The sequence below is a fragment of the Lactuca virosa genome, chromosome 8, assembly GCF_052849685.1.
Source record: "Lactuca virosa cultivar CGN04683 chromosome 8, Lactuca_virosa_CGN04683_v6, whole genome shotgun sequence".
In the NCBI taxonomy this organism is placed as follows: domain Eukaryota; kingdom Viridiplantae; phylum Streptophyta; class Magnoliopsida; order Asterales; family Asteraceae; genus Lactuca; species Lactuca virosa.
The window spans coordinates 134,705,961-134,721,858 of record NC_136433.1 but is presented as its reverse complement, the minus strand read 5'-3'; the positions used below and the strand labels follow the sequence as shown (position 1 = coordinate 134,721,858).

Here is a 15,898-nt window from a genome sequence, read left to right as displayed (position 1 = left end):
GATTGGTTCATTACACATGGGACATGCTATGTTTGTAACTCTTGAGGTTTAGTAAATGTTTACTAACAACATAGATTCACATAAAAACTTTGTAAAATTCATCATTTTTTCTTCATTCAATGTGTAAATAAACAAACCATTCATATTTGCAATTGTGTTCCAGGATATTATGATCAGATACAACAGGATGAAGGGCAGACCTACACTCTGGCTCCCTGGAACTGATCATGCTAGCATTGCAACTTAAGTTTGAGTTTTTCCACAAATAGATTTTTGATTATTGTATTAGTCTACTTAGTTAATATATTATATATCTAACATATATTGTTTTCAGTTGGTTGTTGAAAGAATGTTGGCATCTGAAGGAATTAAGAGGGTTGAATTAGGTAGAGAAGAGTTCACAAAGCAAGTTTGGGAATGGAAGGAGAAGTATGGAGGAACCATTACAAATCAGATAAAGCGACTTGGTGCTTCTTGTGATTGGACCAGAGAACATTTCACACTTGGTGAACAGCAAAGTCGTAAGATGATATTCTATCACATTTTAAACCTAATAATCTCAGAAACTATGTTTAAATAGTTAATTATAAATGTTGAGTACTTGAGTATGCTGCTATTTGGTCTATGTGTATTGAACTCTACATGTTTATTCAGTAACATAACATTAATTATCTAACATTTCTTGAATTACTTTCTTCTTGACTTTTGCAGGAGCTGTTATTGAGGCCTTTATTAAGCTTCATGAGAAAGGGCTTACTAAACACTGTTAGTGTTGACCAAAACCAAGTAAATATTTCTTGTATGCAGCTCGAAAGAGAGTTCTTCACCGAATATGGAGAGGCAGGAAGATATGAAGTTCAAGACGTGGTTGGAAAAGGCAGTTAAGGTGTTGTAGGGTCTGCCACAGATTAGGCTTATTGATAAGTTTCAACTGGTGCCAGGTTTATTGACTTAATTACCCCTCCCTCCTTCTATCCCTCTTTAATGATAATGATTAGGCTTATTGATAAGTTTCTGATTGATATTTGTTAGGACAAGAATGTGGTGACAGTGTTCAGTGCACCAAACTACTGTTATAGATGTGGAAACATGGCTACCGTTCTGGAAGTTGGAGAGAGCATGGAACACATTTTTCTTCAGTTTGATCTCGCCCCAAATTAGATTGAACCAGACACAGCCCGCAAGACTCCTGATTATTTTTTATAAATATAATTAAACTTTCTCCTCACTTGTTCTTCTTTGTAGATACAACTGATAATGATAAGAAAACAAGGTAAAAGTTGGAATATGCAATGGAATGGAATGGAGTGAGTCATTCCATTCCATTTCTTCCTTCTTTATTTTTATTTCTCTTTTTTTTCTAATGATCAAAGTTCTTGTTGTTACTGTTGACCAAAACCAAGTAATTATTTCTTGTTAATATCAGTTGCCCTGTTCTAATGATCAAAGTTCTTGCTGTTTAGGTTTGATAAAGATGATCGTTTATTTGAATTCTTATCTGGATTTCACATATATGATTAGAAGAAATTATTTATTCTATATGAACAACGGTTATTTTGATGTTGTAGCTGAGAGAGGAAGGAATTCGGAAGATTGTTTGCTTGTTTTAGTTCTATCGGGCTTTAACTTACACAATTGGTTGAACCTTGATCTTTGTTTTGTTTGTATGATTAGAAAATACAATATTCCTTTCAGACATTTTTGAGTGCTAGGAACCATAAAAATGTGATCATCGTCCCTTTCTTCCCTCCATGCCAGAGTAAAGATATTTGGATTTGTGTATTAAGTTAGGGTTTTGTTTTTTGGACTCCTTCTAGCCATGGGAAGTCATAAACTTGGAAACTTTATGACTTAGATTGATATTTGGGACTAGATCTGAACTATGGAAGTAATGTCATAATGAAATAATAACTTAATGACAATAGTACAATCAGGTCGAGTACGATGGGCATACCTGGTGGTACGCAACGCATACTGGTCAGAGTCCCCGTAATCTGGCCAAGGATCTACTATGCCGAGCGTAGTGACTAAGTACGCAAGGCATACTCAGTATGTGTTGACCCCTTTGACTTTTTAACTTTTGACCTTTGACCAGTGGTTTGACCTAGGGGCATTTTGGGTAATTTGAATAGTAGTTGAGATTAGGCCCATGTTTATTATATAGGTGACCAGTAGAGACAACATCTGGAGCAGTGATCTATTCAGCTATTTCCAGACTGAGATGTGATTTTTCCTCAGTATACTTGTGGGTCGAAGGCACCAATGTTGGCCCACTAAGTTATGTATCCTGGTTAAGATGTTGCTATGTTGTAGTGATTGGTTAGATCTGCATGATTATCTGTTATTTGTTGAATATTTGTTTATGTGCATATGTCGACATATTGTAACGGTTTGCGTTGAGGCGGTTCTGCTTTGGGCTGAAGGCCAAGAAACCGGGAGCATTCTAGACATGTGATGAGGACCCTGTAGGGGTATACCAGATTCATGCTAAGAGCTCGGGAGCATTCCAAAGACGGGATGAGGGCCAGGTAGAGCATTCTAGACTCATGTTGTGGGCTCGAGGGCAATCCAGACTTATGATGAGGGCCCTTTAGGGGTGTTCCAGACATAGGATGTGGGCCCAGTGTACATGTTTTTTTATGTTTCTTGTGTGGTATTTTGGGGGAACTCACCGAGCTTTGGCTTACAGTTTAAGTGTTATGTTTTAGGTACTTTAGAGTATCGGGGCAAGGCAAAGGCGTGATCGTACACATCCTTCAGTGATATGTTTTGGAGATTTTATGATACTCAGATTTTGGGATAATTGTATTTGATACTTGGTTTTTATGACTTGGGTTTTGATTGAAACAATGATTTTACTTTAATTGAAAAATGAAAATTTTATCATGATTTTTGGATGTTACAGATTTAGGTCAACAAAACCTTCAGGCTAAACCATATAGACATCTTCTTCCAAGTGTCCATTTAGAAAAATAGTTTTGACATCCATTTTCCATATCTCATAGTCATAATATGTGGCTATGGAATCCTTTTGCAACATATCTTACTTTAAATGTATGTAAATTTTCATCCATGTCAGTTTTCTTCTTGAAGAATCACTTACTCCGAACAGTCTTACAATGGGGAGGAAGCTCAACCAAATCCCAAACTTGGTTTTCTACCATGGATTTCATCTCTGTGTTCATAAATTTAATCCATTTTCCAGATTCATGATCTACCATTGCATATCGATAGTTGATGGGCTCATTAGCATTCATCATCATGAAACAATCATCAATGAGAAATCCATATCTCCCAGGTTGCTAATGAGTCGTACCGAATTTTTGTGAACACCTTGTGTTTTATAAGGTTGAAGAACAATTATTCCTTCATCTTCAATAAGCTCCTGTTGATTACTAGTGTCAACTTGAGTTACATCGGGTTGTGGTTCTTGACATTCTCACTAGGGATGTAGAAGTAATAACCTAAATAATCTTGAGGGTATCCTACAAAGATGCATTTGGTAGACCTAGGTTCGAGTTTTCTTGAAGTTTCCTATCTAACATAAGCTTCACAACCCCAAACCTTCAAGTAATATAAGGATGGAGCTCTTCCATACCAAATCTCAAAAGGTGCTTTGTCTACCTTTTTAGTTGGTGCCATTCAAAATGCAATCATCGGGGAGTAAGGCATAACTCCAAAATGATAAAGGGAGAGTACTTATGCTCATCATGGATCGAACCATATCAAGTAAAGGTCTGATTTCTCCTCTCAAACACACCATAAATTTGTGATATTTTGGGTGGAGTAAGCTATGAAATAATACCATGAATTCTAAGACGATCTTGGAACTCTTGGCTCAAGTACTCACCACCTCTATCCGAATAAAGAATTTTGATTGCCTTGTTGAATTTATTTTCAACTTCACTTTGAAAAAGTTTGAACTTTTCAAATGCTTCATGTTTATTTTTCATCAAATAAAAATAACCAAAACGACTAAAGTCATATGTGAAGGTGATGTAATATCTTTCACCATATCTAGACATAATTTTGAAAGGATCACACACATTAGTATGTATGATGCCTAACAATACACTTGCCCTTTCACTCGAACCAGAGAAAGGAGACCTTTTCATCTTTTCACAGAAGCAAGATTCATATATATCAAGTGACTTAGTGTCATTTTCCCCAAAATTCCACTCTTTTGGAGTTGGGATATTCACTTCTTGTTTATGTAACCAAGGCGACAACGTCGTAGATATGTTTGGTTCAAATTTTGTTTGAGCCTTTACTTGTTAACATTATCAAGGTTTAATTCATAAATTTCATTTATTGGTCTAGCCTACGAATATAATACTCCATTCAAGAATCAATGAATATTGTCATCAACAAATTGATAATTAAAGCCATATTTCTTTCAACACGAAACTGAAATGATATTCCTTATTCTACTAGTTATCAAACATGCATGGACAAACAATAAATACATGCCAGATGGTAAACATAATTCAAAATGTCTTATCGCTTGGACCGCAACTCGTGCTCCATTGCTGGTATGTAGTACCATTTCGCCTTCTTCGAGCTCCTTACTCTTTCTTAACCCCTTCAACGAATCACATATGTGAGTTCCACAACCAGTGTCAAATACCCAAGTGTTTGATGAAAAAGTAAATAATCTCATTTCAATCATGAAAATAGATATACCTGAAGTGCCTTCCCTGACCTTCTTGGCTTTCAACCTTGCAAGATAGGTATGGCAATTCCTTTTCTAATGCCCAACAACTGCATACTCGAAGCATGTGTCATCCTTGAATACCTTCTCCTTGTTCTTTGGTGGTGCAGCTTGGGTAGCTTTCTTCCTTTTCTTTTTCTAGTTTGTGGCTTGCCCTTGAAGTTCTTGTCCCATTTCTTCTTCTTGACATGTCCTTTACGAATCATATGCACTTGTAGGGCTTTCCTTGGGATGTTTTTCTCAATAGTTTTGAGCATCGAGTGTAACAGTTTTTCTCATACCCATTCATGTTGTATTCATGATGAAAGTATCATAAGACTTTGGTAATGAGTTTAGAATCAAATCTGTGGCCAAGTCTTTTAGATGTAGAGAGCCCAATATCTCTAGATGCTTTAGATAACTCTTCATCTTGAGAACATGTGTGCTCACATTTCTAGTCTCCTCCATTTTTGTAACCATGTAAAGATGTAACAATTTCAAATGTCTCAGTTCTAGCTTGCGGACCAAACATCTCCTTAAGATGTTTAACATATCAAAGGGAGTATGAAGTTCTAGATCCCATTAAAGATATGGAATCATGGTAGAAGCATAAGCCATGAAACATCAATATAGTGACCTACATGCTTGAGCCAAAGATTATATGCAGCCTTAGGAGTAGGAGATGGTTCATTGGGAATTAGACCCTGAAGAATATAATCTTTCTTTTCTTATTTCAAAACGGTTCTTAAGTTTCGGTGCCAATCTAAAAAGTTGGAATGACTTGGTTTTTCTTTGTCCAGGACAGATCGAATGTCCATTGGGTGATGGTGTGTTATAGTCGCAGGTGGGGCCATCTATAAAATTTTAACAAAGTTTCATTTAGTATTTAATTATTTAAAATTAATACCCTTTTGTTTCCAAAAAACATTAATAATTATAATCTAGGATCGAATTTGCAAATCAAATAAATGGTTAGGTGGCATGTATCTCATCCACTTGATTTCAACGAGGTAAATAGTTTTTTATTAATTACACCAAGTGTAATTCCTAGATGTATGGGATCTTTAACAATCTATTTTATTAATGATATGTTTGATCCCATCTATGTCTTAGAACTCTCTTGATTAGGTGACCTTTATCACAATAAATTCCTGATCAAATTATCCAATTAGAAAAAAAATGCATAATCGACCTATAACTAGGTTCTAGAAATAGAGAATACGCTTTGGCTACCAAAATATAATACAAATGGTTAGGTGACATTTATCCCACAAGTATTATGTAAATGGTGAGCAAATGTTCCTATAGTTGGATGACATAAACTTTCTTTTTGAAAAAGGATTTATATGTTTTATTATTCTATTTTAAAACATTTGATATCATGGTTATTGTATGCATCCAATAAGCCATGGTACAAATTTTAAAAAAAAATCACTTTTAAAGGTTCCATATAAAATCTAGTTTTTATATAATTCGACGCGATTCAATTTTAAAGTTAATATCTAATATTAAGTTTGAAGTTTGAGAGTTATAAAACCTTTTTTTTTATCTTTTAATAAAACTTCCTATGTTATTTAATATTTCAAAACTTGTCGTTATTAAGTTTCGGATAAGTTACAAAATCTCAATTTTAGACTTATAAAATTTAATATTTCAAAACTTGTCGTTATTAAGGTTTTTATAGAATTTTTTTTTATTTTAAAACCATAATTTTATACTTCTTATGTTTATAAGTTTTATATTAAAAACCAAAATCCATGTGATGTTTATTTTTGTAAGCATGTGAAAACTAATTTATCAACCACACATAATAATCAACATTTTAAATAAACAACATAAATATGCATACTAGCACAAAACAAACCATGATCCAGGGACACTTTTATGAGCCAACATAAAAATTTCAAGTCCTTTCCTAAGGTACAAAATGGACCAAAATCTTCATGTTGTTCTTCATGCTCCCACTTGCTTTGACAATCTACTTTGTAGCAATTTATAAGACTTTTATCAAAGTTATGAACTTTTATAAAACTCTCATAAAACCATGGGTTGCTCTATGGATCTCCAAAATGGATATCATCTTCATCTTGTTAAATTTTATCTAAAATAAAAATAGTCTAATACTAATTTATTACTTACAAAATAACAAAGATGAAAACTAGATATTTATTATTACATACCATATAAATAAAAGAATATTACAACCATTTTAATGAATCATCACAAACAACAAAATAATAAGGTCCATGGATTGTTTATGCACACTAAAATACATTAACACATAAAACAAACTTTTCTTTTCTAAGACAACTTTAAATAACAAAATATGCGTGTAAACTTTTGTCACGTAAAATAACAATTATAAAGTTGTCATAGAAAATATGTATGCACTTGTTTTTAAAAAAAACAAAGTTATCCATATTTTCCAAAAACTAAAATTATCCAAATAATAATGAATTCAAACCAAGCTTGCAAGATGGCTCTGATACCAATTGTTGAGATTTCATTCAAAACTTGTTTCAAAAACACAAGATTAGCAACGTAACACCTCAAAATTTAAACAACATAAACTAGTTTTATTGCCACCAAATGATCTACTTGTAAGGATTGGAAAGAAAACAAAAATCATAGATGATGTAAAATTATAACAACCTTTGTAGTCCTTTGAATCCTCAATGAGAGGCTAGAATGTTGATGAAGATGGAAAAGATCCAAGCTAGAATCTCTCTATGTGTATCCTCCAAACAAGTCACCAAAACCACTAATAGATGCTAGTCCTTCACTTGATAATAGATGTTCTTACGCCTCTAAGACTTATATCAAATAAGTATTCAAAAGAGAACAAGCTAAAACACCAAAAGCTACACAAGACAATTTTCTAGAGAATGGAGAGTGGAGAGGATATTGATCTCGACTTTTGCAAGGGAAAAGAAAACCTAGAGTAAACTAGTTCAAGCCTACTCTCTCGTTTATATAATCACACACTTAGATGAAATCCCATGCTCTGATTTAATGAGATCATGACTTGCAAGAAATCCATGAAGTGTAAGAAGATAAAAGTCAAAGAAGCAACCTCTATATCTAGTAGATATGGATGGTTACAATGAGAAGAAAATATAGTGAGTGATTTCCACATCACGAATCATATAATGTACACAACATGTCCTAATGGTCTTCTATAAGTCCAAAATTTCGTACATGACATTTAAATCATACTTTGTGATTAAATGTAAATAGTTATGATACATTTAATTATTATTTTCTCATAAAACAACAATTCCCCAATTAAATACAATTGATAATTTAATTTATTAATAATCATATTAATTAATAAATAATCAGTTAATGTTTACTTGTTATATGGTGTGATCCTACAAGATCATATGTTATTATCAAATATCATTTTATCCTTGAGCATAAAGATATTTCATTACCCACAACTTGCATATCAACCATCGCGACTCCCATCGCAGATAATTGACGGGAATCAGAGACACCCCAACCATCGATAATTGATTAATTGTATTAGAAACCTTGCGAATCAGAGCCTTCCTCATATTTTTGATACCTTGTTCAAAAATTCGTTTCAGTAACCTTATGAACCGGATACACTGCCACCGGTGACATATAACCAGAAATTGTTTGTGTTCCAAAAATATGTTGTGGTTTCAGTATTGTACTTTGATTTTCATCATCTTTAGTTTTGATTTTGATTAGATTTGACTTTGATTTTGATTGGGTTTTGATTTGTTTAGAGGTTGCAAGTCCAAAAGAATACATTTCATTTCCAAGATATTAAAATGAAAACTAACAAGATATGATATCAACTAGTGTAGTTCCCATGCTCCACATGGGTTGGAATGAGTTTTGTTTATTTTATTAATTGTGTTTGCATTAAGCAATTGTTAGTGATGGTGAAGATAGTAAGAAGTCATGGTTAACATTGGAATATTGTCCAGGAAATGATCTTTCATATTAAAAAAGTTGGTACATAGTGAAAAGTGCATTACATGAATAAAAAACATACATAGGATGTTTAAAAGAGTACGACTAATTCAAATATACAAATCAATATTCATTGTTATAACAGGTTACAATTTGCAAACTATAATGTCCAAATAAGATGATAATTGAAAGTTCAATGCTATAATCAGGTAGATAGTATACCGTTGGTCCAGATATGACGATGATGCGGTCATCTACACTTCTTTCAAGGACTTTAATGTCACATCCAGTCTTGTGCTTAAGTGTCATCACGGTAGCCCCCTCCTTTTGCAGTTACACCTCCCACCTTCTCATTAGGGCATATCAAATGGTAGGTTAGCATGTCTGCGAAATGACCAAAACGCCCTCCGTCACAATGCGCTATAGATAATGCTCATCCATGAGGAGGATGATGTGGATGTGGGTCTTGCTGAGAAATATGAATAGATGAGCTGCTATTATTGACATTGTTGACAGGCAAAGAATCACTATTGTCCCGAGGTGGGTGTTCCAGAAGTTGATGTGAAACAGATTCAAGAGCTTTCCTCACCGCACTCACTTCTGACTTCTCCAGAAATTTGTTACAGAAAAAAAACACAAATGGCTAATTTAGAAAACTCAATATCACATACTTTTAATTCTAAATAAAGAAATTGTGTGAGTTATCGTATAATTGGTTTATATTAGAGCAAGATAAATAAATAAATCTTCAGTGAAAAATAAGGTTACCCGAACCAATTAGTCAGAAGAAGATGCACACGCAAGAAGTTTTTCCCTAGGAAGAACCCTTATTTGGGCCCCGCTTTCAGAAGCCGTTTTCTTGATTACATTTGACATACCCTACTGAAACTCAAATGTGCTATATATAGCCTAGTAACATTAATAATAATCAAGTCAAAGATCCAAAAACTATAAACAAAGAAAACAAAGAATCTGGTTTAATCGTATATGGTTGTTTAATGAAATGACTCCTACAATAACAACTTAAAGGTAACATAACATGTGTAATTTATAAATGACTAAGGTTGGTTTTACTTTTACATGAAAATTTTGTTTACACATCATACGACAACACAAAACACTCCAGTCCTCCATACAAATCAAATCTAGAAAAGAAAGATTATAATACAATACAATAAACTAGTATTGGTATTACACTATTACTATTACCTTTACATTGAAACTATTCAGGAATGCCTCCGATCATGGTACCTTGAGAAGAACAACATTGCAAGCATGTTCTTCGATGGCTCTTTCCACAGGTTTAGGATTTGACATCAACAACTCATCTCTAACAACATGTGCATATAGTTATAAATTATGTATAAAATAGTCATGTTACAATAACCTCAAATAACGACCAAATTTCCCTCTATAATCCGATCATAAACAAACCTGGCAAATTCCAAGCCCTGAAAAATACTTGACTTGTTCCCATCCTCAGCCATAACCATTCTCTGTTCAATAATGATAACAAAGTTTTTTTAATTGGTCAATTTCAATTATATATTATTGATTGAAGAACAAACCCAATTTGGGTGAGATTTTTTTTATATTTATATGATCAAATTCTTGAAAAACAATTCTCACCCAACAAATCGCAGTTGCTTGTGCATTAGTAAGTCTCAAACCTGCAGCATACAACAGTGTTATTTAAGCATATATTCTCCCTTTTTCTCCATTGTTTGCTCACTGAAAGAAATCTTCCCTTTGTGCTTGGAAAAAAATAATAGCCTTCGAATGGTTCCTGTAACAAAATCAACCATGAATAGAGTTGTTAAAATAAGTTGATAGAGAAAGAATCAGGGATTCATATTGTATTATGAATCGTATCAAATAATCAGACCTGAATAAGGATGACATTATCACATTTCTCATGAGTAGATCTCAGCAGCCTGCAATGCAAAACATCCTTTAAAAATTGAGACACAATGGATTTTAAAGTATTTAGAATACTTTTACAACATGAACTACTTTAATGAGAAATTCGTAAACTTGTGAATATGGTAAAAGCGGCACAACAGGAGAAAATTAAAACTGGAAACATGAATCTCATTGATTGAACCATAATCATGGCAATATTCATTTTAACGTTAGATCAAATGTAGTTCAATAACAACTCCAAACCTAGTCCTAATTGCTCAAATCTTAAACTAATGTCCTGATATGTAATGCAAATTGACACTTCCACTCTTGTTACACTCAAATTCGAAGTTTTATGACTTATGCTTTGTAAAGCTAAACCATATCAATTTCACACAATAAGGTTCAAATCGACATATGCTAGCTATTAGTCGTTAAAAACCCTAAATTTCATGTAGTGAACGGAGCAGAGTGAGTAAAGAAGTGAACCTTTAGGCGTTTTTGTTGTAATTTGCATAGAACAGAGAAGCCTTCTTGAAGCATTGGTTTAAACCATGGTGACCACTTTTGTTCTTCTTCATCAGCTCTTCCGGCACCCTACATTATTCCCACAAAATCAAAACCAATCCTTATAAACCTATAAATACACTTACCATAAGCTGGTGGTGCTTGGGTTTGATTTCATAGACGATGGCGGGTTCTTGATTAATGTCATCAGTTTAAGAATAACAATAAGTGTGGAGCGAGAGTGGTGTTTAAATCCAGAGACAAAGATACCGAGAAGATAGAGGCACTAAGCACAGATTTCGAGTATGGGGAGCATCCCTTGACATCGTCACTGAAAGTCTGATCTGCAACCAACATTTTGTAGTACCAAAACATATAAACTTCACAACCATACCAAGGTGGAATAACAGCCGGAAGGTAGAAATAACCTAATTACACTTTGATGGCAAAAATAAACTAAAGTTGATGAAAAGAAACGTGCCACCAGGTGGGATAACAGCCGATAAACCCTTGCATTTTGGGCGTGGATGGAAGCAGTCAACAGACGTTTATCAATTTTGAACCATCAAGGAAGAAATTATATAAGTTCTTGATTTAGGGCTTTTGGAAGTCGATGGGGCGGCGGAGGAGGTGAGTATCATTGGCGGAGGGGCAAAACGGGAGGAAAACGGTGCCGGAGGTGGGTGTCGTAGAATGTAGAAGAGATGTTGTAGAGGGACAAAAGATGAATTTCAAATGGTGTAGGGATTTTCGATGGCAACAAACATCTACAGGGTGGGAAAGCGGTGAGTCGGTGAAACATAGACAACAAAACCAGGGGCGGAAAAATGCACCGCCACCGCCAACTCCTAACTAAACTTCCGACGACCCATAGTTTTGCAGCGAATACCAGTTACAAAGTAAAAAACAGTGAAAACTAACGCTAACCGGTAAAAAGATTAGGAAGCCGATAAAAAGTTAAAAGCCAGCTGACAAAACTTATCACGGCTAAAAAGTCACGGTAGGTAAGCTACTTATGCTTTATAAGTAAAATTTCCTCTTAATTGGCTAGTAAGTTAAAAAGCCTTACTTTCGTATTTATAGATAATTACAATAATACATCAAGCCTCTGCTTTAAAGAAAAAGAAAGGTCATTCAAAAGTCAAAACCAAGTATAGCTGGGCTTTGATTTATTCAACTCTAAGTAGCCCAATTAAATTGGGCTACCCAAAAGAACACCAAATAATATGAATATCCCTAAAAAATGGTCTCAGCACTTGGGAAGATCACTTGGAGGTGGGATAACAGATTCATTTGCGCCTTTCCCATTGTCGACAACAAACGCCATTTTCAATCCCCATGTCGTGTGTACTTCCAGATGACAATGCATAAACCATACCCCTGATTAAATTCAAACAATAATCCATTTTAGATATTGCATATTCATACAATGAATGATATAGCTAGATTCAAGATTTTGTAGTACATACCTGGATTATCTGCTTTGAATCTTATAGCAGTCCATCCACCCGCCGGAACACCAACGGTGTTCCTTTCAACAGGATCAACAAGATTGAAGCTTTTCGGATCTTTATTCGGGTTAAAGTTCCCTATACCCCTCCCCACAACGAAAAAGTTGAATCCATGTAAATGAACCGGATGACTTTCCGGCGCAAGCATCCCGGTGTCTTGCAAAACCAGTTGCACAGTAGAGTTATAAGCAAGTCGATACAGCTTTGTGCCTTTATTTGTTGCCAAATTCTTGGGTTGTGTGCCTGTGTAATTATACGGCATCAATGGTTTACTTGGAAAATCATCTGTAAAAACCCCACTTATGTTAAAGTAATGAGCTTGCAGTAGGGCGGTTGTCGGCATGACAAACGTGATATTATTAATGTCGGCCACCACCCGACTACCATTCACACAAGTCGAGCAAGGATTGATTCCCAATCCGATTGTGAAAAACAACGAATGATCGACTGTTAACGGGACTTTCGCTGGGTATGTTGCTGAATTCAAGCTTCTAAGGGAGTTTATGAAGGTGTTGGCCACCGGAGTTGAATTTTGCGGTGGAGGAGCCACCAGTTTGGTGGCGGTGGAAGTGAGAACACCGGAGTAACGAAGAGAGGCGGTGGCTGTCAAATTGTCGACTGTAATTGGTGCATCCATGAATGGGGAGACTGCAACTAGATACTTTCCGGCTTTCTGAGTGGCGGTTACAATGGCGTTTGTGGTCTGACCTGGTGCTATAAGAATCGTGTCTGTGGTGAAAGGTTTGACATAAACAGCGTCAACCTCAACGACTGTGAGTTTATGGTCTGCAATCCTGAAGAAAAGCTCTTCATTCAGCGCAGCATTGACGATTCTTAACATATAAGTCTTCCCTTGATCCACCGCTACCTTGAACCCACCTGGTTTTCATAAAAAGAAACATCATATATAGCAATGAATTTAGCCACGGATATAATTCGTCACTAGATAGACCATTTGCTACAGATTGAAAGAAAGAAAAGAAACTCGGAAGAAATGCAGACCGTTTGCTAAGCAATTCGGAATAGGTCCAGGATTCCCGTTGATGGTGTGAGCATCTGAAACATTCGGAGCTTGTCCGGACTTTTGTGCTTGGTTAATCACAGCTTCGGTATCTGATTTCCACCATTCTCCTGCAATTTTCATAACAAGTATAATAAAATATTATATTAATTATATGTATATATGTATGTCATGTTAAGAATGTTATAAGCTATGCATGGTTACCTAGGACAACGACAACTTCCTTGTTTGGTTTGGGAAAAGGGTACGGAACCCCAAGCTTAGGCAAGATGACAATGGCACCATGGACGGTGGACCTTAGCCATAAAACATGTGCATGCCACCAAAGAGTGCCCCTTTGACCCGTTAGAGTGAACTTATATACATAGGTTCCTCCAGGTTGAATCGGGCATTGGGTTATGTATGCAGGACCATCTGCCCATCCGGTTCTTAGTTGTCGCACCCCATGCCTTAATCATGTAACACATCCATTAATTAAATTTATATATACAAAATAGTTAGAATGAACTAAAAGCAATTTCTTGAGTGTTCAAGTCTCCTTTGCCGTTCGCTAGGTATGAATATAATAAATTTAACTAAGAATAGATTATTTAGAGGGTGTGAATTAACTATTCAAAAGAAACGATTAATATGATTACTAACCAATGAATGGAAACATTATATTTGACATGGTTGACCACTTTGACCGTGACCGTGTCGTCTTCCCTAGCAACTAACGTGGGACCAGGGAAACGACCGTTAACCGTTACGATCGGCTTACTTGCACATAGCCTTGTGGTATTAGTCATCACCACCTGCATTGATCATCGATCGAAACGATAAGTTAATCACAAAAAACTAAAAAAAATATTGTTTGTATCAACTAATATCATTTTTAATCCAGCTAAATTAATAACTTTAATGCCACACACATTGAATTTGTAATTACGAATACGACACTCGACTGTGGCCGGAAAAGCACAAGCCACCAACACCACCATAGCAACCACCACTTGCAACCATGCTGCCGCCATCTCTCTTTTAGTCTCTTTAATTAGTTAATTGCAAATGCTAAGTGTTGTTGTGGTGTGGCAAATGGAACACAATCCTTATAAAGGAAATGCGCGAGCATTTGCTGCAATGTCATTTTTTTGTTGTTAGGTGGATACTTGGAGAGATGGTAGACCTATAAAACACATGGTATTTATTTTTGTATTATGAAGCAAATAAACTAATAATTGGGTTTATATTCAGTTAATATCTTCCTTGGAATCTACACAAACTCGTTATGCATCAACTTCCAACTTATCACTTTCAAAACTCAACACCATATACTTTTTCATGGTTTAATTTTTCTAATTTGTGTATATATAAAATGATTTTATTAAGTAAATATATGACATGTTTTATTCTATATATTACAATCATAAAATTGGTAAAATATGGATAAGGGATTAAGAATATAGTTAGTAAATCAATAAAAAAACTATTTTATTACATAAGTTAATGCAAAATAATAGGTAATGTTATTAATTCAATGAATGTTAAATTTTATTTGAAATGAATTCTGAACATAGGGAGCCAGGGGGGCTAGAGAGTTGCTAGGTTGGATGAACAGATATTGATCCAACAAAGAGTGGTTTGATTGAAGCAAAAGTCAAAGCTACCCTTGACCAAACAAAATCCTATCACGATATCACCTAATTATTATCTTCTAAAAAGAAAAAGATTTATATGTTTTATTTTCTGATAACAAACTGTCAATTTTTTTCCTACCTCCAATTGTCAAAAGAGTGGTTTATAATTCTTGATGCATCATCTCTTTTTAAACCTAATATGATATGTGACAAGACATATAATATAAATTGACCACATTAATTAAACTGAATGTAAAAATACAAAGTTTCTGTAGAACAAAAATATTTTTTTATAGTTAACACAATAACCAAATATTTATTTTTGACATACACTATTTAAATAAAAGAACAATATACTTCCAATCATCGTCGAACCATAATCCATTTCAAGTATAATATTGCTGTAAAAAACTAAAAATTATGTTTTTTTGAAAAAAAAATAATATAATGATTTTTTTGAAAACTTTTAGAAATATTAGTGTCTTTTCTGAAAGAAAAAATTTTAATAATAGCTTTTCATTAAATGATTGAAATATAGTGTTTTTTCTGAAATTTCTATGAAAAAATAATTAATATATATTATACTAACATTTAAACAGTTTCATAATACACACTACTTTTTTTTCGTGAGAGCTATTGGTTTTTAATTGCTGAAGAAAATTATAAATTACTTGTCCATAAACTCACGATAAAAGAAATTATATAT

At 34.3% G+C, this 15,898-nt stretch overlaps 1 protein-coding gene and 1 long non-coding RNA gene across 2 annotated transcripts; both read right to left on the bottom strand.

The window, feature by feature from the left end:
- Positions 1 to 9,871: 9,871 nt before the first annotated feature.
- Positions 9,872 to 11,127, bottom strand: LOC145129408 (uncharacterized). The gene is made up of 5 exons (XR_013717479.1): positions 11,027 to 11,127; positions 10,521 to 10,569; positions 10,265 to 10,421; positions 10,070 to 10,131; positions 9,872 to 9,965 (listed from the first exon to the last, which is right to left on the bottom strand). It is a non-coding gene; the product is annotated as an uncharacterized LOC145129408 (long non-coding RNA).
- A 972-nt stretch (positions 11,128 to 12,099) lies between these two features.
- LOC145129985 (laccase-4-like) lies at positions 12,100 to 14,736 on the bottom strand. The gene is made up of 6 exons (XM_079064822.1): positions 14,488 to 14,736; positions 14,219 to 14,370; positions 13,781 to 14,025; positions 13,558 to 13,686; positions 12,514 to 13,434; positions 12,100 to 12,424 (listed from the first exon to the last, which is right to left on the bottom strand). The coding sequence occupies exons 1-6, from the start codon at positions 14,587 to 14,589 to the stop codon at positions 12,294 to 12,296; spliced, it is 1,680 nt and encodes a 559-aa protein (XP_078920948.1). The 5' UTR covers positions 14,590 to 14,736; the 3' UTR covers positions 12,100 to 12,293.
- Between the last annotated feature and the right edge of the window lie 1,162 nt (positions 14,737 to 15,898).